Here is a 21,826-nt window from a genome sequence, read left to right as displayed (position 1 = left end):
TAGAGGGATGGGCTGGAGGGATGAGGGGATGGGGTAGGGGGTGGAGTGAAGGGATAAGATAGTGTGAAGGGATAAGGGGATGGAGTAAGGTGGGAGGGATGATGGAGTGGGGTGGAGGGATGAGGGGATGGGGTAGAGGGGTGGGGTGGAGGGATGAGGGGATGAGGTAGAGGGGTGGGGTGGAGGGATAAGGGGATGGAGTAGGGTGGAGATGAGGGGTTGGGGGGATAGGGGGCGGGGTAGGGTGGGGGATGAAGGGATGAGATAGGGTGGAGGAATAAGAGATGGAGTAGGATGGGAATGAGGGGTTGGGGTAGGGTGCAGGATGGAGGGATGGGATAGGGTGGATAGTGAGGTGGGGTAGGGATGAGGGATGGATCGAGGGATGGGGTTGATGACCTGGAGATGAGTGAGTAGGACTGGGTGAACAGAAGGATGGTGGGAGTGGAAGGTCTGGGGTTTTACGGAGTTATTAGCTGGGAATAACAATTTCTGTAACTTTAGTTTTCATCATGCAGATTTCCAGGTGTTCTCATCAATAATAAATCTTAGAGTTTTTGGAGAAGTTGGAAGGATGCAGTGAGACCCACCTTTCTGTTTGTCTATCATCCATCTGTCTGCCTAGCTACTCAGATGGCTCCCTGCCTCCAGAGCATCTGAGCCCTTCCTACGGGTTTTAAAACAGAAAGAACAATAACATTCTCTCTTTCTTCCTCCCAGCCCATAGGAGAACTAACTGCATTCGTTTATAAATTCATATCGCTGTGTGAGACAGAGGGTCAAAGAGATGATACTGCCTTTAGTTCTGACTCTGAGCATCATGAGGACTCAGGGATCATGCTCCTTGTAGAGCAGCATTCTGCTGCTGATCTTGGCTGGTCCCAGATGCTGTGGAAGACGGGTAACTCTCCCGTCCCAGGTGTGTGATTTTATCCCAGTCAGGTACCGATGCCAGGGTGTTGGCTGAATTAGAAATCTAGGTAATAAATACATAATAAAAGAACTAATCATTATCAATGAATCATAACCAAGAATAGATTCCCTCATGACACACTCTCTAGTGATCAGCTCATGCCTCAAATCACAATCTTGTGTCGCCAAGTTGTTCTTCCTCCCCTCCTCCTAGGTCACCCCCCTGGTTGCCACCCAGGCCTGGGCTAACCAATCGGAAACCCCCCATCTGACTCGGTTGGGAAGCTGATGAGATGGCATTGCTTCATCGATCAAAGGGCAATGTTCAATTGCATAATTACATGCAGGCAATTAAAATCAAGTGCACTCCTGATCCCGGCAAACCCTGATAACTGTACGTTGGTACCAGCGCCAAGTGGGTGAATTGCTGGCATCAGTTTTGACAGACAGGTTGTGACCAAAAAAAAACCCAGCCCAAGCCACTTTCACATTTCTCCTCTTCCTGTTAATGCTATAACATCCTCTCTGTGAGCTTCTGACTCCAACAAAATGGCAGATGAAATTCAGTGGTGATAAATGCAAAGTGAGGCACGTTGGAAAACAATCCCAACTGTACATACAAAATGATGGGGTCAAAATTAGCTGGTACCACTCAAGAAAGAGATCTTGGAGTCATTGTGGATCATTCTCTGAAAACCTGTTCGATGTGCAGCAGCAGTCAAAGAAGCTAACACAATGTTAGGAACCATTAGGAAAGGGATAGATAAGACAGAACATATCACAATGCCACTATATAAATCCATGGGCGTCCATATCTTGAATACTGCCTGCAGTTCTGGATGCCCCATCTCAAAAAAAGATATATTAGAATTGGAAAAAGTCCAACAAAAATGATAGGAGTATGGAACAGCTTCTGTATGAGGAGAGATTAAAAGGAGTGGGGCTGGTTGGTTTTAGAAAAGAGATGATTAAGGGGGGAGGGATATGACAGAGGTCTATAAGATCATGAATGGTGCAGAGAAAGTGAATAAGGAAGTGTTATTTACCCCTTCGCATAACACAAGAACCAGGGGGCCCCCAATGAAATCAATTGGCAGTAGGTTTAAAACAAACATAAGGAAGTGCTACTCTGCACAACACACAGTCAACCTGGGGAACTCGTTGCCAGGGGATGTTGTGAAGGCCAAAAGTATGACTGGGTTAAAAAAAGAATTAGATAAGTTCATGGAGGAGAGGTCCATCAATGCCTCTTAGCCAAGATGGTCAGGGATGCAACCCCACGCTCTGGGTGTCCCTAAACCTCTGACTGCCAGAAACTGGGACTGGATGACCGGGGATGAACCACTCAATACATTGTCCTGTTCTGTTCATTCCCTCTGAAGCAACTGGCACTGGCCACTGTCGGAAGACAGGATCCTGGGCTGGATGGACCATTGGTCTGACCCAGGCTGGCTGTTCTGATGTTTTTGTGATATAAAGACCATGGTGCCTTTTGAAATCTGAACCCAGGAACCAGGAACACGGAGACGCTACAGAAGTACTAGTTTTGACCTTGATTCTCCACTGCCTTACATCAGTTTCATCTGCATTGACATCAGTGGAGCGACTTCTGATTTACACCGGTGAAAATGAGGGGAGAATCAAGCCCTTTATCTTTGCTTTTGGGACCTCGGCTCTCTGGAGCTTCCTCTCTTTTAGTCCCAGAAGTCCCAGGGTGTCAGCGCCTTTTGATGAAAATTTTTACTTCAGGCCTTTGGCACAGCCCCTTGGTTTTACATCACAGCCCCTTGGTTTCCCATCTGGTTTGATACAGATGTTTATTCTACCTTTAGGTCTCTTTACTACAAAGCACCTTGGATACTTTTGTAGCGAGAGGGGGCTGCAAAAATTAAAATGTGTTACAACAGAGCCCTGATTATTTGTTGGAGGAAAATCAGGAGCTCGGTGAATTGGGGAAGCATAATATAGCCACATCTGAGTTTGCTCAGCTTTTCAGCCTGCTGGGTAGTCAGATGGCCTATCCACTGTGCTCAGGGTGTTGTGCAAACTCCCGAAAACCCACTGAAATGCAGCCACCTCTGGGGTGGGACGCAGCTGCTCTATAACAGCACACAGCAACGCTACACAAGTGAAGGAGAATACAGTATTCACTTGATGCGGTGTGTAGGGAGACAGAATAGAATTGCCTGTGGCTAGGAGGCTGCATTTTACAGTACAAACCCTGCAAAAAGTGTCATGGGCTCCTTAATCACAAAGCCTGCAGGCCTTCGGTTTTGCATTGCAGCTGAAAGACCTTTCCACTCCCAGTGACTTGAAGCATGAACTTTAAGGCGTATAGGAGCTGGAGGCTGGCCAGCCATCCTTTCTAAATGCCCCAAGCCTTTTTTCTTTCTCCCGTCTCCCAGATGCTCTGCTATGGGCGAAGAAGAAGGGAGGTTCTCTAGTGAGCTGTATACCTGAGCTTGGGCATCCCCACGGCACCGGCTATGCACCCGAAATCCTGGCCCAGCGTGTGCCAAGCTCAGCATCAAACCCAGGATGGAAGGAAGGGGGCAGTCTCTTTGTTGGCTTTTCCACCATCCTGCTTGGAGGCCAGGAGAGGAGGCCCCCGGCTGCCTGGATTTAGCTGCTTTCTGCTGCCGTTATGCTCCAGATTCTGCTAATAATTGTCAGTTGTTCCCCAAGCTGCCTCCTGCAGAACGTGAAGCTGAAACACGCGACCTTCGCACCAAGTGCCGTGGGTAACCCGGCAATAAAATCACTCCCCTGAGGACATTGCCCAATGGAGGCTCCTGCCCCGATGCTATTGCATCACCAAGGGAGCTGACAGCACCTGGGGAAGAGGATTAAAAAAATCACAACTTCCTCGGGGGGTTGGGGGGGGCTATGAACCTGTATGCGCCCACGAAGCAGCATTCGAGCTCTGTCTCTCTTCGGCAGCGGGGGAGCTCTGTGTATCCCCTGGACTGTCGCCCAAGAGAGCAGCCCCACATTCCCTCTCGGGAGCGATCTAACGGGCCCTGAATTTTGATAGACCCTGTTTGGCCTTATGCCTTCCCTGCCGATTTTGACTGAACCTGCTTCTGAGCAGAGGCAGAGTGGAGCGTACCTCTGAGATGGGGCCCTTAAGGCCCGATCCATGAGGTGCTGGGCACCTGCAACTCCCTGGGACATCAGCGGATGCTGAGGGCCCCCAACGCCTCCTAGGATCAGGCCATTGATTGCGAATCGGAAGATGTTGTGCAATGAGATAACAGTGCTAGACGCTGACCTTGCATCTCACTCATGGCCTTGCTTCCTGCCCCCGGCCCCTTGCGCCACGCCCCAGTCACAAGGTTTCTTACTCATCTGGGCTTCGGGATCCCTCTGCCGGGGGAAAATCCGCCTAGGCCTCCTGTTGCTGGAGGGGACTGCTGGGCCTCAGGCAGAGGGGATTCCTGTATATGTCCCACCTTGCTCCCTTCCCAGCATTCCCCGCCCCAGAGGCACAATCGGGCTAGATTGCCAAGCCTACCATTCCCCTGTGACAGCCTGGAGCTGGCCTGGCCTGGCAACTGGCTCTTACATCTCGGGCCTGGGCTTCCATGGCCCTTCTCTGACTTACCCCACGTGACTGAGAGCAGGATCAGACCTTCGCTGTCCTAGCGCCAGACGGGAAGCACCGGAGCCACAGCCCAAAGCATCCACTTGCCCGGATTCAGAGGTTTCCGTGCATGATTATTGGAAATGCCTCTGAAACAGGCATTTTCCGCCCGAATGAGCCCCAAAGGGTGAACCGGTCCCGTGCAATAACGCAGAGTGAACAGCTCCCACAATCTGCACCGAGAAAATCACCTTCCGGGCCACATCGCTCCTCCCATTGCCCACTGCACCAGCCGTCAATGTCCTCCATCAGTCTAGGAGCTTCTCTGGCCCCCGTGGCTGCAGTAAACAGGCGCCTGATGATCATTCATTCTCCCAGCTCCCCTGGGAAATCTGTATCATTATCCCCACCTTACGCAGGAGGAGCTACTCAGAGGGATGCCGTGACTTGTCCACGGTCACCCCGGAAGTCTGTGCTAGCACCAGGATTTGAACCTAGATTCTCCAGAATGCAAGACCACAAGTCTCGCCTTCCTCTCAACAGGCTCATCCCACGTCTGCACCTCAGACCTAGGGTGACCAGATGTCCCGATTTTATAGGGACAGTCCTGATTTTTGGGTCATTTTCTTATATAGGCTCCTATTACCTCCCACCTCCATCCCGATTTTTCACACTTGCTGTCTGGTCACCCTACTCGGACCTCATCTGCTACCATCTTTGCGCTCTGTTTATCCGCCAGCCTCAACACTCTGTTCATCTCCATAGGATCATAAAAGCAATTCCTTCGAACAGGCAAGTTACAGGGCCCTCCCTAGAAGGGTTATAACAGAAACTGGCAACGTCTTCACCATTACAATGATTCGTAGAGTTTAAGGCCAGAATACACCTTCAGATCATCTGGTCTGACTCCTTGTATGTCACAGGCCGTAGATTTCACCGCTAGCCCTGTCCTGGGCCTGCTAACTAGCAAACGGCTAATGTACAACTGCCGGAGAGGCAGCCAGTCTTGGTCCGAAGACATCAAGAAATGGAGAATCCACCCTCCCCTTGGGAGCTCGGTCCGTTGGTCAACCACCTTTGCCGTTAAACATTTGTGCCTTATTTCTCATTTGAATTTCTCTGGGCAATTTGTAGCTGTTGAGTGACTTTGTTTTACCTTAACTGCAGCAGTAAGTAAGTAACTAACCGATCAGTAAGTTAGGTATGCCACCCGCCATTCAGTTTAAAGGGCCGGCTCCTCAGTTAGGATAAATAGGCCCAGCTCCACTGGTTCCTCGCAGCTCCGTTGATTTATACCTGGCCTGAACGAGACGGAATCTCAGGCAGGAGCAGTGGCCTCTTTCCAGCTATGTCTGGCTGGGCTTTCGGGACCACTTCGCTCCGATCCAGGCCTTGCTGCTGTCATCCAGGCCTGCGTCACTGCAGTGCAAGCTACATGGGACTACCCTCGAAGGCTTCCCAGAGGCCTTACCTGGTGTGGGTGGCTGCCTGTCTGGTGAGGTTAGCCGTTGGGCTCTTCGCCAAACAGCCAGACATGGAACAGACCCATCAAAACTGGACTGCTCTATGACGTTCAGGACGTGTGGCCTGTCTCCTCTGATTCCCAGTGGGCCCATCACCTTAGTATCTGGGCAACACGGTAAGCTCAGCCACTGCACTACTGGGGAGAACAGCTCATGCGCTAGAAGAAGCTGCAGTGGACCTGCTCCAGCAGTGCTATCGCCCCATAGGCACCTGGCAGGCCAGAGCCAAGAGGCCTGATTGGGTTGTCACTGATGCTGGCGTAAATCTGGAGTGACTCCATTAAAGTCAATGTCCAGGCAGTACAATTAAGAGCCAGGTCAGACCTCAGGATGTTAGTTCCACCCATTCCATCACCTGGTACCATATGGAAATTCTGCCCACTGAGGGAGAAAGAAGACAGAGCAGGATAATAACCTTCTACTCCTTAGAGGTTTACATCCATCGATCTCAAAGTGCTTAAGAAGGTAAGTACCATTATCCCCATTTCACAGGTGGGGAAACCAAGGCACGGAGGTTAGGTGACTTGGACCAGTGTCGCACAGCAAGTCAGGGCCAGAGCTGGGGGTAGAACCTAGGAATCCAGGTGTCCTGCCCTGTACCCTGGCCTCAGAAGGCCAGAAAGGCAGCTCAGTGTGTTTATGATACAGGATAAGATAAAGGCACGAGTCCAAAGCAACATCTTCCAAATGCCCCCGGGATTATTTCTGACACCCAGAAAATGTGATTAATGCTGATGCATTGGTCTAGCAAAAGGGAAATTGTTCCTGAAAGTGGGTGAGAGTTCACAGAGAGACGGAGCGGGCTGGGACTTTGCACTGCCGGCCCAGTGCCCACCCCGGCTTGGAGAACAACAAAAACATCTCGGTAATAGTTACCCAGCTCCCCGCAGCCATTACCGCTCCCCTCTAGCTGTCAATCAGTGTAGAGCCCTTCGCCCAATCAGAACCGGGGAGGATTTTGCAATCCTTGACGCTATTTCTGCTCGGTTGGAGTTTAAACTTTGTCACTGAGTGAAAGAAGCTTTGGGGAGAAGCAGAGAGAGAGAGAGAGAGAAGACTCATCCCAGCCACCAGTGATTCCCGGGGTTCGCCGGGAACCCCCAGTCCACATCAGCAGAGGCCCTTGGAGTGGGACTTGGTTATAGACAGAGGTAAGTCCATGGGCTAATTCCTCCAGAAATCTGTCCTTTTGGTGTCTTTTCCTAGCAGCCCTGCGTTTGGCTATCAGTGCCACACAAACAACAGGACAAAGGTCGGGACAGGGGGACAGAAAAGTCCACTGGCCAAAGAGTGATTTAATAACAACCGATTGCTGTTACTAGCTAGTCCCACCCAGAAGGTCTGCCTCGGGTTGGGGTGGTGGGTTTTTTCCATTATATTTTTCAAACTTGCCATCAGATATTGGTATTTGGCATCTCCATTATAAGCACTGAGTCCAGATCCGGTCACTGAATATCCGTCTGATGCCTATAAAATGTGATTAATGCTGGTACCTGTCTGTTTCTTAGGGCCAGAATTTTCACAAGACCTGGGTCCTAGGTGATATGATACAAATGAATCAGCACGGCTGCCAAATAAGTATCCAGATTTTCACAAGAGCTCAGCTGGTCCTTCATAGCACAACAGGGGCAGCTGGGGGGTAAGATCTGGAGTATCTGTCCTGTAGTTAAGTACCTAGATGGGAGCTGAGCTCTTTTGAAAATCTGGCTGCGTAGCTACAGAGCGCAGCTGGCTGGGAACTGATTTGTTGGGTACCTGCAAAAGATTTAGATGAAAACAAAAGGAGACTTTGTCAAGATTTGCCAGCCGAAGTTTTCGCCAAACTGAAACATTTTGGCCAGCCAAACTCCAACCCAAAAACCGTCGGGTTTGTGGCCAAGCAAAATGATTCAGTGGCTGAAGCGGGAAACGTTGTCAGGTTTTTCAACAAAGGCCCCCACATTTCTTCAAAATTGGCCCTTTCCCGAGGAAAAGTTGTTTGGCATCGAAAAACCGTTTGGAACGAAAAACCTTCTCGCCGTTACTACAGAGCCCGAGGGTTGTGTTTGCGGAAATAAAGAATTAACGGGCCACAGTTTGCTTTAGCCTGGGGTAGACTGGGGGGAGCCCTGCAGTGCGCCTGGCACTCCTTGTCCTTGTGTTAGCCCTGGTGGGTGCAGTTCCACCGATTTCCGATTCCTCCCGGTGTACGACACAAGCGAGCCCCTCGGCGCTGGAATTGCACCAGGGAAACGAGAGCCCAAGTTAGGCGCAGATGTGGCTGAAATCAAGCGTAAGAGCAGTTTCACATCTGCTGTCCTCTCCCCCAGGTCAGCCAGCTCCTGCCCCTGGAAGGGGAAGGACCCAAAGTACAGTAGCTGTTTTCTGGCTCTCTGTGGGAAGCCTAAAAAAGAGAGGCGGGGGTGCCAGCTGAGAGGCACTCAACTGGATCCCTCCCGTGCACCCTGAGGGCAGCCCCAGAACCCTGTGGAGGGCCACGCGATGGGGCAGGAGAAAATGGACAGCCATGAAATCACCCCAGCTCTGTAGCTGCGGAGTGAGTCCCAGGCAGGAGTCAGCTCAGAGGTTCCTGGTTGCCAGGAAACAATTAGCTGCTCGTTATTTCAGATGGGCACCGAGTGAGCCCAGCACCCAGTCACCTCCCCTCTTAACCTCCCAATGGCAGCCGCTAACACCTCCCTCTCCCAGTCCTCTATCCGCCTCCATCGGCTCTATCAGCCGCAGGGGCCACCAGAAAGGGCTCCGCAGGCCAAGGACTATCCTACGGGCGCAAGCCAGGGCCCGGGATGTAGCAAGGATGCACCAGGGCCTCTTGCTTTGCCTCTCTGAGCCCAGCCAAGTTCTCACCTACGTGAGGCAGGAGGGTGGGATATTTGGGTGCTTTGGACACTTCTGTCCAGCCAATGGCCCTCTCCCCGTGGCTGGCATGGCCACCTCCTCTAAGGCAGCGGTGCGTCCTGACAACCGGCCTTTGGGGGTTTGCCAGCACCATTTCCTCGTCTCCAGGGGCTCAGCGAGGTGGGGTTGGCACATGCAGGAGGGAGTCTGGCATCTGCCCATTCCCAGAGACCTGCTGTATGGAGGAGAACAGCTGATCTCCGGGGACCCAACGGGGTGAAGCCCCCGTGCTTGGAGCAGATTGGAGGGACCTTTATTAGTCACCAGCTTGGCCCAGGAGCCTCCCTCCTGCATGGCAGAGATGGGGGAAGCAGGGAGGCTCAGAGCTATCAAAATGCCAACCCCTGCCCAACAGAGCGGTGCGAAGCAATAGAACAGAGCGTAGCCACTTAGGACTTATTGGGTGTCCCTGAGCTGCTCCCCACAGCCCCTGGGAACTCCAGCATAGCAACAGGGAGAGAACTCGGCTGTGCAACGACATTTCCTGTCTCTTAAGCTAATGGAGAATCTCCCTTAGGTGCTGGCAGTATGGGGGCTATGAAACATAGGGCAGGTGTTTGGATTCCCTCCATTAGAGGGTATTGGTGCACACATATGCACACAGGCACACAAAGGCAAAGACACCCCCCCACACACACACACTTCTTTGTGTCTACACAACAGCCAAGATTTTCAGCAGTGACAAGCAACTTTGGGTGCCCAACCTGAGACACTTTAAAGGGCCCGACAGTCAGAGGGGCAGGTGAAAAGCAGCCCCCTTAACGGTGACTTAAATCAGCCTCCCAGAATCACTCATCCCCTTGGGAAATAGTGGCCTGTCTTTCCCTAAGCGGGGTCCTCGAGGGAGCCGCCCAGGGCCAGCCCCTGCCTACGCTACGCTGGGGAAACACTGCAATGTTGGTCCCTCCCAGCAGGAGGCGCTGCTGGAGACAGCCAGGGCAGACGCAGAGAGTCAGCCGGGGAGAAAAGCTGGAGGTTCAGGGTCCAGCAGTAAATGTGGCTCCAGTAAGGCTGAGCGGGAGCGGGAGCGGGGGCGGGGGCGGGGGGAGATTCTAGGAAGAGGCAATAAACCCAGCCGCCAGGCCTGGTTAGGCTCCATGGCCAATGCTGAGGGAAGGGGAACGAACCTGAATGCTCCCCGCGCCCCTTGGACTCCGTCCCCACTTCCAGGCCTGGGGGCAGGGCCGGCGGGGGAGGGGATCCCCATCCCAAGGCTGGGGGGGGGGGACATGGCACATTCCAGGCAAGGCGCTGATGAAGCAGAGGGGAGAGGAGCTGGTGGGGAGATGATTCCCCAGGGGGGGCAGGGCAGGAGGGTTTGACCCTCCCGTCCTAGTTCTCGCTATATCCCTGGGCCCCCCCCAGCTCTGCTCCCCGGGCTCCCTGCTGAGCCCCCCCCCTCAGCTCTGCTCCCCGGGCTCCCTGCTGAGCCCCCCCCCAGCTCTGCTCCCCGGGCTCCCTGCTGAACCCCCCCCTAGCTCTGCTCCCCGGGCTCCCCCCTGAGCCCCCCCAGCTCTGCCCCCCGGGCTCCCCGCTGACCCCCCAGCTCTGCTCCCCGGGCTCCCTGCTAAGCCCCGCACTCAGCTCTGCTCCCCGGGCTCCCCGCCGAGCCCCCACCCCAGCTCTGCACCCCGGGCTCCCCGCTGAGCCCCCCCAGCTCTGCACCCCGGGCTCCCTGCTGAGCCCCCCCCAGCTCTGCTCCCTGGGCTCCCTGCTGAGCCCCCACCCCAGCTCTGCTCCCCGGGCTCCCTGCTGAGCCCCCAGCTCTGCTCCCCGGGCTCCCCGCCGAGCCCCCACCCCAGCTCTGCTCCCTGGGCTCCCTGCTGAGCCCCCCCAGCTCTGCTCCCCGGGCTCCCTGCTGAGCCCCCACCCCAGCTCTGCTCCCCGGACTCCCTGCTGAGCCCCACTCAGCTCTCTGCACCCCCGGCTCCCCGCTGAGCCCCCCCCCCAGCTCTGCACCCTGAGCTCCCTGCTGAGCCCTCCCCAGCTCTGCTCCCTGGGCTCCCTGCTGAGCCCCCCTCAGCTCTCTGCACCCCAGGCTCCCCACTGACCCCCCCAGCTCTGCACCCCAGGGTGCCCAGGGAGCTGGCCTGGCCTTACGGTGTGTCTCTTCCCCAGCAGACATGGCCTCCAGCTGCCAAATGGGCAGCATCGACAGCCTGGAGCTGCTGGACCTGCTCTTTGACCGACAGGACGGGATCCTCCGGAACGTGGAGTTTGGGGGCCACACGGCCGGCTGGCCTGGGCCAGAGCAGAGTGTGAGTCCCCCCCCCAGAGCCGGGGCCAGCAGGGGCACGAGGGAAACGCCGGCCTGGTCTCCCAACCAGGGTTCCCCAGGGACCCCTCTGCCTGGGAGGCCAAGAAGTCACTGACCAATCTGCCCAGTGCAGTGCACTAGTGCCGGTGGGAAGGCCAACCCCACCCCCTCCCCTGGGTGCACAGGGATCCCCACCGTGCTACTCAGTGCACTGGAAGCCCCACCCCCTCCCCTGGGTGCACTGGGAGCCCCACCCCATGCACTAGTGCCAGGAGCCCCTCCCCGCCCCTGGGTGCACTGGGATCCCCACCCCATGCACTAGTGCCAGGAGCCCCTCCCTGCCCCTGGGTGCACTGGGATCCCCACCCCTGGGTGCACTGGGATCCCCACCCCATGCACTAGTGCCAGGAGCCCCTCCCCGCCCCAGGTGCACTGGGATCCCCACCCCATGCACTAGTGCCAGGAGCCCCTCCCCACCCCTGGGTGCACTGGGAGCCCCACCCCATGCACTAGTGCCAGGAGCCCCTCCCCACCCCTGGGTGCACTGGGATCCCCACCCCTGGGTGCACTAGTGCCGGGAACCTCAGTCCCAGCCCCGCCCCCGCCCCCGGCTGGCTCACGCTCTGGCAGGGCGTGCCCATGGGCAAGCTGATGCCCTCCATCCATGCCCTGCTTCCCCCTCCCGTGGGTGACTCGTCTCCTGGTCTCATTTCTGTCTCTCCTCCAGCAGCTGCCCGGTGCCCAGGAGAACGAGGATTTCCTCTGCTCCATCCTGGGCTCAGGGGACTCCGGCTCCGACTCCTCAATCTGGTCCCCTGCAGCCAGCGACAGCGGCATCTCCGAGGACCCGAACTCGGACCAGCTCGACAGCCCCCAGCACTACGTGCCCACAGGCAGCCCGGGGCCCGGCGAGTCGGCGTACCCCTACCAGGAGGCCTCCCAGGCCCAGCCGGCTCCCAGCCTGCCTGGGGCTGACCTGCGCGAGGCTGAAGTCTCCATAGACCTCGGTGAGTTCAGGTGTGGAGCTGGAGGGGGGGCTCAGCATGGAGCCCGGGGGGGCAGAGATGGGGGGGTCAGTGGGGAGCCCAGGGTGCAGAGCTGGGGGGGCAGTGGGGAGCCCGGGGTGAAGGGAGCTGGGGGGGCTCGGCGGGGAGCCCGGGGTGCAGAGCTGGGGGGGGCTCGGCGGGGAGCCCGGGGTGAAGGGCGCTGGGGGGGCTCGGCGGGGAGCCCTGGGTGCAGAGCTGGGGGGGGCTCAGCGGGGAGCCCAGGGTGAAGGGAGCTGGGGGGGCTCGGCGGGGAGCCCGGGGTGCAGAGCTGGGGGGGAGGTGAGTGTCGAGCCAGAGGTGCAGAGCTGGGGGGGTTTAAGTGGGGAGCCCGGGGTGCAGAGCTGGGGGGGTCAGTGGGGAGCCCGGGGTGCAGAGCTGGGGGGGTCAGTGGGGAGCCCGGGGTGAAGGGAGCTGGGGGGGTCAGTGGGGAGCCTGGTGTGCAGAGCTGGGGGGGGTCAGTGGGGAGCCCGGGGTGCAGAGCTGGGGGGGTCAGTGGGGAGCACGGGGTGAAGGGAGCTGGGGGGGTCAGTGGGAAGCCCGGGGTGAAGGGAGCTGGGGGGGGTCAGTGGGGAGCCCGGGGTGCAGAGCTGGGGGGGTCAGTGGGGAGACCGGGGTGAAGGGAGCTGAGGGGGGCTCGGCGGGGAGCCTGGGGTGCAGAACTGGGGGGGAGTGGAGAGGGGCAGAGGGGTGCGCACGCAGCCTGTGCGCGGGGGCTGAGCGGTCCTCCCCGAGCACACAGGCCCGTCCCGCGTGGAACTGCAGCGCGAGTGGCTCTTGCCGGTAAAACCCCGAGTCACCAGCAGATGGCGGTAAATCCCGCTGGTTGCAGCCATCCGCGGCACGGCGGGGCCCTGCAGCCAGAGCAGGTTGGGAGGAGCTGGGGGGCGGGGTCTGGCAGCTGGAGCCCCAAGTCCCAGGCTCAGCTGCACCCTCAGGGCCTGATGCCCCATCAGCCTCCACCCCGTGTCGTGTGGTGAGTCGCTCCCACGGGGCGCGGGAGGAGTCCGGCTCGGGGGCATTTCACCCTCGCTCTGCGCGGGGGCCGGCGATGAGCCCGGGGGCCAAGCAGGTGTCATCAGGCCCAGCAGGACTCCAGCGAGGGGGAGTCCTGCAGGGGACTCAGGGGGTGGAGCGGATTGGGGCCCGGACCCCACGGCTAACACCCCGACCAAGAAGCTGGTCAGCTGGCCCAGGGCATTGGTCACACTGACCCCCCGTCTCCCCTTGTCCTTCATCCCAGACATGTGGAATCCTGGTTTTTTCTCGGAGAAGAGTCACGACCTGCCTGATCCCGCTCAGATCGCCGCTTCCTGCACCCTGACAGTGAAGGACCTGCTGCTGTCCAGCAGCTGTGAGATGGTGAGGGCCTTGCATTCCACCTGCCCATCCCCAGGCACTCTCCATCCATCCACCTGTCCACCCATCCCAACCCACTGTCCATCCCCCATCCATCCACCTGTCCCCCTGTCCATCTGTCCGTCCATCCATCCATCTGTCCACCCATCCCAACCCACTGTCCATCCTCCCTTCCATCCACCTGTCCACCCATCCCAACCCACTGTCCATCCCCCATCCATCCACCTGTCCCCCTGTCCATCTGTCCGTCCATCCATCCATCCACCTGTCCACCCATCCCAATCCACTATCAATCCCCCATCCATCCACCTGTCCCCCTGTCCCCCCGTCCATCCATCCACCTGTCCATCCATCCCAACCCACTATCCATCCCCCATCCATCCACCTGTCCCCCTGTCCGTCCATCCATCCCAACCCACTATCCATCCCCCCATCCATCCACCTGTCCCCCTGTCTGTCCATCCATCCATCCATCCACATATCCATCAATCCCAACCCACTATCCATCCCCCGCTCCATCCACCTGTCCCCCCGTCCATCCAGCCATCCATCTGTCCACCCATCCCCACCCACTATCCATCCCCCACTCCATCCACCTGTGCCCCCATCCATCCATCTATCCATCCACCTGTCCACCCATCCCTGCACATTGTCCATCCATCCATCCTCCCCAATCTCACTGTATCCATCTGTCCATCTCTCTATATCCTCCATCCCTCCACCTGTCCCCATGTCCATCCATCTATGCATTCCCATCCACTCTCCATCCATCCTTCCCCATTTGCTCTGTAATTACTGGATTGCAGGAGGTCAGGCCCAAAGAGCCCGATTCTCTCTTGTCCTGCACCTTGCGCAGTCACTTGCACCCGCGCAAAGGGATGTAAAATCTCCCCAGAGCAGAGCGGCGCATCTGTTGTACACGACAGCATGAGCTGCAGGGAAATGGCCAGCTGGGCCAAGCGTGTGTTAATTAGGAGTTCATTAGCAGGTTCACTTGGAGGTCTGCAGAGGGGTCAGGTGGGCTGGCCCTGCCCCCTGGGATGGTCCCCCCAGCGGGTAGGATGTCCGTGTGGCCGGGCTCTCGGAGCAGCACCGGGGCAGGGGCAGGGGGCAAGGTGCTTCCAGGGGTAACACATTGGTGCCATTGACGCAGCAGCAGCAGCAGCTGATGACCCCAGCGCTGCTGAGACAAAGTCACGGGCACTGCCAGGAGCTGGTGCTGACAGAGGACGAGAAGAAGCTGCTGGCCAAGGAGGGGGTCACGCTGCCCACCCAGCTGCCCCTCACCAAGGTAAGGAGAGGCCAAGGGACGGGATCCCCTGGGGTCACCTTTACAGCTGAGCCTTATCCTTCCAGTGCATGGAGAGCCAGCGGGGTAGGCGTGGAGGGGGTCGGGGCCCTGGAGGGCCCATGGAACAGGGGTCCCTGCTGGGCTCATTGTGGACGCAGCCGTAGGTTCTGGCCTGCTGTTGGCTCCTGGACCAAATCTAGGCCTGGTGTAGGCCACGGCCGTGCCACCGGCTCCAGGGGTGTGGTGGTACTCGCTCCCCCCAGGGTTGAACTGGACCCCAGCGGCGGAGCCTGGGTGGGGGCGAGGGACAGTGGATGGGCCACGGGGGTGGCTTGTAGGACAGGTCTGAGTGGATGCCTAGGCCCTGGGGGGAAGCGGGTTGTTCACACAGGAGAAATCAGCCCTGTGGGGCTAGGGGAGGGAGAGCGGTGGGGCCGGCTTGTTCGCCGTCCCCGGAACCTGTGCTCCCCGCTGGGCCATCTCAGCCGAGGGAGTTTGGTTAGTGTCAGAACTCCTGGGTCCTATCCACTGGGGGCCTTGAGCAGGTGCCCTCCCCTCTCGGTGCCTCAGTTTCCCATCTTGGTGGGGGGCGGCTCAGGTAACTGCTCCCTGCAGAGCATTCCAGCCCCCGCAGTGAGAGGTGCACAGTAGTATCAATTCTCCAGGGCCACAGGGTGATGGGCTGTGGGCTAGGAAGGACCCCCGTCAGGGAGTCCCACCCCCAGCGCCACGGTCCAGGCTCTGCCCTTCTCTCCGGCAGTACGAGGAGCGGGTGCTGAAGAAGATCCGTAGGAAGATCCGCAATAAGCAGTCGGCTCAGGAAAGCCGGAAGAAGAAGAAGGAATATATCGACGGGCTGGAGAGCCGGTGAGACCCCAGCCGCCCGGCCCCTCTCTCCACACAGCCGAGCAGGAGCTGCCTGCCTCAGGCTGGAGCCGGCTGGCTCTGGGCCCCGCTCCCCGGTGCCCTGCACCTCGTGCAGTCATTTACCGCTGGGCCACGGGGGCAGAATGCCCCTGGGCTGGGACGTGGGCGGTGCAGGCTCGGGGCCTCTCTCGAGAGAGACGGGAACCTGCTTCATGTCTCTACCTAGTTCCCACCCAGCCCTGCCCCACGGAGCCGTCTCTGCCCCCCACCCCAGTTCCTATCTCTGCCCCCGCCCCCCGGCTCACACCTCCCCCCGGTTCTCCCCCCAGGATGTCGGCCTGCACGACGCAGAACCAGGAACTGCAAAGAAAAGTGCTGCACCTGGAGAAGCAGAACTCGTGAGTCCCAGCTCCCTGCTGCGGGGAGGGATGGGGGGGGGCACTGGCTGTCTCCCCCTTAACCTGAATAGCCGGGCGATCCGGCTGCAAAGAGAGCCCAGGGGATGCCTCCCCCAGCCCCCCGGAAGTGAAAGCTGCCCAGATCCCCCCTGGAGATGGCCCTGCAAGCTCCCACCTCGGCCATCAGGGCAGGCTGGCTCCCTGCACTTGGCACAGGTCACCCACTTCGGCCCTGCCGCCCCCTGGTGCCTGTCCACGCCGCTCTCTGGTTCTAACTGCCCCGAGGGATGGGTCTGCCCCAGGGGCCCCACGGGGGGGGGCAGTGCCCCCCATTCCGTGCCTGCCTCTGACCGGGTCTTTTCTGCGTCCAGGTCCCTCCTGGAGCAACTGAGGAAACTCCAGACCCTCGTGGTGCAGTCGACTAACAAAGCCGCCCAGACGGGGACCTGCATCGCGGTGCGTGGAGATCTCTCTGCTGATGCCCCCAAGGGGGGCTGGGCCTGGGCAAGGGGAGTGGGGGGGAGGCTCTGCAGGGCAAGACTTCCTGGGCCCCCTCCATCTCCCTTCCCCCCGCTGCCTCCATGTAGCCATGAGACCCCTATTCCTCTGGGGGGTGGGGTATGGCGCAGCAGCAGCTGGGGGCTGCACAGGCAGCACCCCCGGCTCTGCCATTGCCTCTGTGCTGGGGATGGGCTCTGGCATGGTCCGGCTCCGTGGAGCTTTGCCCCCCACACACTGCTGCTGACCACAGGATGGCGCTCTGATACCACGGGAAGAGGCACAGGCAAGGAAGGGCAGATGGACAGGCGGGCAGCCGAACACCACAGAGTGTACAGGGCTGATAGAGAGTCAGAGAGACGTGGGATGAATGGGGATAGAAAGAGAGCGAGACAGACAGAGGGGTATGAATGGGGATGGATGGACAGACAGAGGGGTATGAATAGGGATAGATGGACAGATAGACATTGGGGGTATGGATGGACGGACAGACAGACAGACATTGGGGTATGAATGGGGATGGATGGATGGACAGATAGAGGGATATGGATAGACGGATAGACAGACTGAGGCTGGGGATGGACAGACAGACAGACAGAGGGATATGAATGGGGATGGATGGACGGATAGACAGACTGAGAATGGGGATGGATGGACAGACAGACAGGCAGACATTGGGGTATGAATGGGGATGGATGGATGGACACACAGACAGACAGAGGGCTATGGATGGAGATGGATGGATAGACAGACTGAGGATGGGGATGGATGGACAGACAGACAGGCAGACATTGGGGTATGAATGGGGATGGATGGATGGACACACAGACAGACAGAGGGGTATGGATGGATATGGATGGATAGACAGACTGAGGATGGGGATGGACGGACAGACAGACAGATAGACATTAGGGTATGAATGGGGATGGAAGACAGACAGACATTGGGGGTATGGATGGACGGACAGACAGACAGACATTGGGGTATGAATGGGGATGGATGGATGGACAGACAGAGGGATATGGATAGACGGATAGACAGACTGAGGCTGGGGATGGACAGACAGACAGACAGAGGGGTATGGATGGAGATGGATGGATAGTCAGACTGAGGATGGGGATGGACGGACAGACAGACAGATAGACATTAGGGTATGAATGGGGATGGAAGACAGACAGACACATGACCTGCTCCCAGTGTCTCTAGGGAAGTTGAAGTAGGTCCTCTGGCTGGTACCCAAGTTCCCCTGCTCTTGCCCCCCCCGCCCCCAACCCACAGGCAGGGGGGCCAGGAGACCGTGACTCTCCGGGGGGCCAGCTGATGTCTCTCTCCCTCCGGCTCGCAGGTGCTGCTGCTCTCCTTCGCCCTGATCGTCTTCCCCTCCATCAGCCCCTTCACCCCCAATCAAGCGGAGCCGGAAGGTGACTTTGGGCCGGTGAGAGGTACGTGCTGGTAATGTGCAGAATGCAGTGGGAGTCCAGGGGTCCGCAACATGCCGGCTGCTCCCTGGGAGCTGAGGGGTCCTGCCCAGACCCACTGGCAATGGACAGTGTTGTGGTTAAGGTCTGGGCAACGGGACAGCTGCTTTCAAGCCCAGCTCTGCCATGACTCGCTGGGTGACCAAGGCACTGTCCCCACGTCCGTGCCTCAGTTTCTCAGTATGTAACACCAGGAGGATACTGATGTGAGACAACATCGGTGGAGGGGTAAGCAGGGCTAAAGCAAAACCCCCACCCCCGCCATTCAGGGGCTGGGCTGGGAAGGTGCCGTCTTCCCAATCAAAGTAAAACCCAAGGGCTTTACATTAAAATTTGGTTTAATAAAAATTCCCCTGGCACTTTTTTTTTGTGTGGTCAGAATGCCAACCTGGGTAGCCCTGCCTTCCTGAATGCCTCATGGAGCTTTCACTAGACATTGGTTCTTTTTCATTTCTGGGACCGCAGAGCACTGCGGGGTTGCTGTGAGCTGTTAAGCAGTTGCCGCGTTCCACCCCAGAGGTGGCTGCATTTCAGCACTGGGGGAACACGATCCCGAGGCAGCATTGCCATATGCTATTACGCTGTCCGGTTCCACCCCAGAAGTGGCTGCATTTCAGCACTGGGGGAACACGATGCCAAGGCAGCATTGCCGTATACTATTATGCAGCTGTCTGGTTCCACCCCAGAGGTGGCTGCATTTCGGCACTGGGGGAACACGATCCCGAGGCAGCATTGCCATATGCTATTACCCAGCTGTCCAGTTCCACCCCAGAGGTGGCTGCATTTCAGTGCCGGGAGAACGCGATCCCAGGGCACCATTGCCATATGCAATTACGCTGTCCGGTTCCACCCCAGAGGTGGCTGCATTTCAGCGCCAGGAGAATGCGATGCCGAGGCAGCACTGCCATATGCTATTACGCAGCTGTCCAGTTCCACCCCAGAAGTGGCTGCCTGGTAGTGCTGGGTGGAGCAATTTCCGTGCCCCGTAAAGAACGATCGGGTGCAGAATGATTCTCACAACTTGTGGGGGAAGGGCGGGGGGAGGGGCCTGGTGCTGGGCGGCTGGCGCTGGGAGACACCCCACTGATCGTCCCCCCTCCGCCACCCCGTGGCAGTGTTCTCCAGGTCTCTCCATAACGATGCCTCCTCCCGCGTGGTCTATGCCCTGAGGAAGGATGCCGCCGAGAGCCCCCAGGAGCCGGAGAATCCCGTGTGGACAGAGTACGCCGGCGAGGCCCAGAGCGTCCTCCGCAAATTCCTCAGCAGCCACGTGCTCGCCAGGCCCCAGGCAGAGGCTCCACAGGCCAACGGGACGGGGGCCCTGCCGCAGGACGGACACTCGGACTTGGAGGGGCTGAGTCACGATGGCCCCATCGCGGCCTCGCTGGCCTGGACAGAGCCCAGCCAGCCCAGCCAGGTGCGGCTGGAGCCGGCCGAGGAGCTGTGAACGCCCCCGGCCGTGTCCCCCACGCCCGGCCAGCGACGGCATGAGCGGGAGGGCCGGGCGCCGCTGGCCAGGACCCCGGCCGGGGCGGGGGGGCACTGATGGGACTGCTGCCCTGGGGGCCTGCCCGGGGGCAGGGGGGCAGAGTGCGTGTGGTGAACCAGTGAGAGAGAAGGGGGGTAAAAAGACGGGGGGCAGCTGGCTCCTCGGAGGCTCCAGCATGCGCAGGGGAGGGGAGCCTGGCCCCTGGGCAGCTGCCGTTTCACCCAGGCCAGAGCTGCAGGGGAACAAGACTCTCCAGCCCCCATCCAGCCTTCCACCCCCGCCCCCCCCTCGGGTTGGGGCACGGTCGCTGCCTAAGCACGGGGCTCCCGCCTGGTCCCCTGTGGATTCCATGGACTGGGAGGTTTCCCTGCAAATTGTCTGACATTTCCCCTTCCTTCACTGCCCCTTCCCCCCTTTTGGTGACACCCCTCTGGGACTGGAGACGTTGATCCCAGCGCTGCCTCTCCTGGGGCGCACGGAGGGGATGGGGTGGGGAGTTGAAATGGCCAGGCACAGCCGGGGGGGGCACAACCCCTCAGGAGCCAGGAGCTCATTCCCGAGTTCAGCGAAGCAGCACTGACCACGCCTGACGGCTGCGATGCACCAGGCCCCATGCTGGGATCCGGCTTAGCCGCCAGGCAGCGGGGGAGCGTCTGGAGCTGTACGTGTGTGAGAGAGAGAGAGAGAGACTCTGCCGGAGGTCATGTGCACAGGGCCCCCGACAATCGACGGGACGCCAGTGCTAAGATGCTGGAACTGAACCCCCTAAGCAAGGCAGTGTGAGCCCTGCCTGGGTGCCTCCCCCACATCCCTCGGGGACCCTGTTCTCCAGGCTAATATCCTGGGAGGGAGGCATAGGGAGAACCCCTGAGGTGGAGGCGACAGACCCCGCCTGGGGCCTCAGAGCCCTTCCCCAGAGGGAGGCCTGTGAAATCCAGCTGGCGCCCGGGCAGCCTGTGTCCCTGGCTAGAGTGGGGCACACGCCAGGGGAGGCCCACATGGCCAGGAGGGGCCTGGCAGGGGATGCTGGGATATTTGGTGTTTCTCTGTGTTTGGGGCGGGGGGGGGGGATTTTTTTTTTAAGCCTGAGTTTTCGTCTCCTAATAAACTATTTTGGAAGAAACAGCTGTGGAGTTTGGCCGGGGTGGAACCAGGAAGGTGTATGGGGTTGGCCCACGCTGGGATGGCCAAAGGCCAGCACCCGAGTGCCCGTGGCTTTCCACCCCACCCCCACCCCGAGGACGCTTCCCCCGCCCTCTCCCTGTGACCAGATTTTCAGACATGCTGAGCACCCAAGTCAATGGGAGCTGCAGAGGCTCCGGAAAATCAGCCCCGTGCGGGGGCGGGCAGGGCACCGTGGGGAGGGGGCTCCCTCCTCCTGCAGATTCCCTTGTAGCAAGGAGGAAACCCTGGCCCGGCTTCCTGCACCACCAGTGCCCGCACGGCTTTACGCTGCCCCCTTTGGCACTCACTCGTGGATGGGGGAGCCGCAGGAGAGAGCTAGCACAGAACTGGGGGGCAGGGCAAGGGGTAAGACTAATGCCAGGGAGAGGCGAGCAGCTGGGGGAGGGATACCCGGGCAGGGCCAGATAAACGTGTCCAGGAGCATAGGGTTGTGGCTGGCTGAACAACGGAGCAGGGGCCTGGTAGCACTTCCTGGGCGGCGGGGGCTGAGGGCACATGGTCCTTGGGAGTGGCAGCCCCGTGGGACTGAAGGAGGAGGGGGCAGGTACAGAGGCAGGGGGGGCACAGTGAGGATAAGGAGGCGTCGGCCTTTCCTTGCTGGAGACCTGGCTGCAAATCCCAGCGGAGGGTCACGGGCCGGGCAGGTGCATGCGTCACAAATGCAACCACCGCTCAGCAGAGCGTCGGGGCAGGGGCAGAAGGGGGCGCTGCAGGCACATCCCCTTCGTTCCTAGAGGGCAGCAGTCCAAGTCCCCCCCATTGCTGGCTGACTCCCCTCTGCCCCCCAGGGCAGGGCCGGGCTAGGAGATCACCAGAAGATTCAGTCTCCACGGCTCTTAGGTTTGGTCTTATAGGGGTCTACACTGCAATCAGCCACCAGCGGCTGGCCCGGGACAGCTGGCTCGGGCAGTTGCTTGGGCTGCGGCTGCAACCCTCCCACCTCTGTTGTTAATGGCCATGTCGACCCACCCTTAGAGACTCCACCACAAGTTCTCTTGGGGCCAGTAGGACCCTACCCGCAGCCAGCTGATTATCCCATAAACGG

At 59.0% G+C, this 21,826-nt stretch overlaps 1 protein-coding gene across 6 annotated transcripts; it reads left to right on the top strand.

Moving 5' to 3' along the window:
* The first annotated feature begins 7,011 nt into the window (after positions 1–7,011).
* On the top strand, positions 7,012–20,679 carry CREB3L3 (cAMP responsive element binding protein 3 like 3). Of its 6 annotated transcripts, none has more exons than XM_044999099.1 (10): positions 7,012–7,169; positions 11,038–11,174; positions 11,904–12,180; positions 13,460–13,578; positions 14,729–14,866; positions 15,627–15,733; positions 16,063–16,131; positions 16,503–16,587; positions 17,975–18,071; positions 19,223–20,679. In XM_044999099.1, exons 2-10 carry the CDS (start codon positions 11,040–11,042, stop codon positions 19,552–19,554), a joined length of 1,359 nt encoding a protein of 452 aa, XP_044855034.1. In that variant the 5' UTR covers positions 7,012–7,169; positions 11,038–11,039; the 3' UTR covers positions 19,555–20,679. The 6 variants fall into 6 exon arrangements, with proteins under 6 accessions (XP_044855034.1, XP_044855038.1, XP_044855036.1 ...); XM_044999103.1 differs by having other exon boundaries at positions 11,901–12,180; positions 13,487–13,578; positions 14,732–14,866; XM_044999101.1 differs by having other exon boundaries at positions 11,901–12,180; positions 13,487–13,578.
* The last annotated feature ends 1,147 nt before the right edge of the window (positions 20,680–21,826 follow it).

This window comes from Mauremys mutica, chromosome 24, assembly GCF_020497125.1.
Source record: "Mauremys mutica isolate MM-2020 ecotype Southern chromosome 24, ASM2049712v1, whole genome shotgun sequence".
Lineage (NCBI taxonomy): Eukaryota > Metazoa > Chordata > Testudines > Geoemydidae > Mauremys > Mauremys mutica.
The sequence above is the reverse complement of the archived record's forward strand: the minus strand, read 5'-3'. Positions and strand labels throughout refer to the sequence as shown.

Excerpts from the sequence above, each read along its gene's own strand:
- CREB3L3 (XM_044999097.1), top strand. The coding sequence starts at position 11,040 with ATGGCCTCCAGCTGCCAAATGGGCAGCATCGACAGCCTGGAGCTGCTG. Across the intron at positions 11,175-11,900 it reads GGCCTGGGCCAGAGCAGAGT|CAGCTGCCCGGTGCCCAGGA; the intron begins GTGAGTCCCCCC and ends TCTCTCCTCCAG. Across the intron at positions 18,072-19,222 it reads TGACTTTGGGCCGGTGAGAG|TGTTCTCCAGGTCTCTCCAT; the intron begins GTACGTGCTGGT and ends ACCCCGTGGCAG.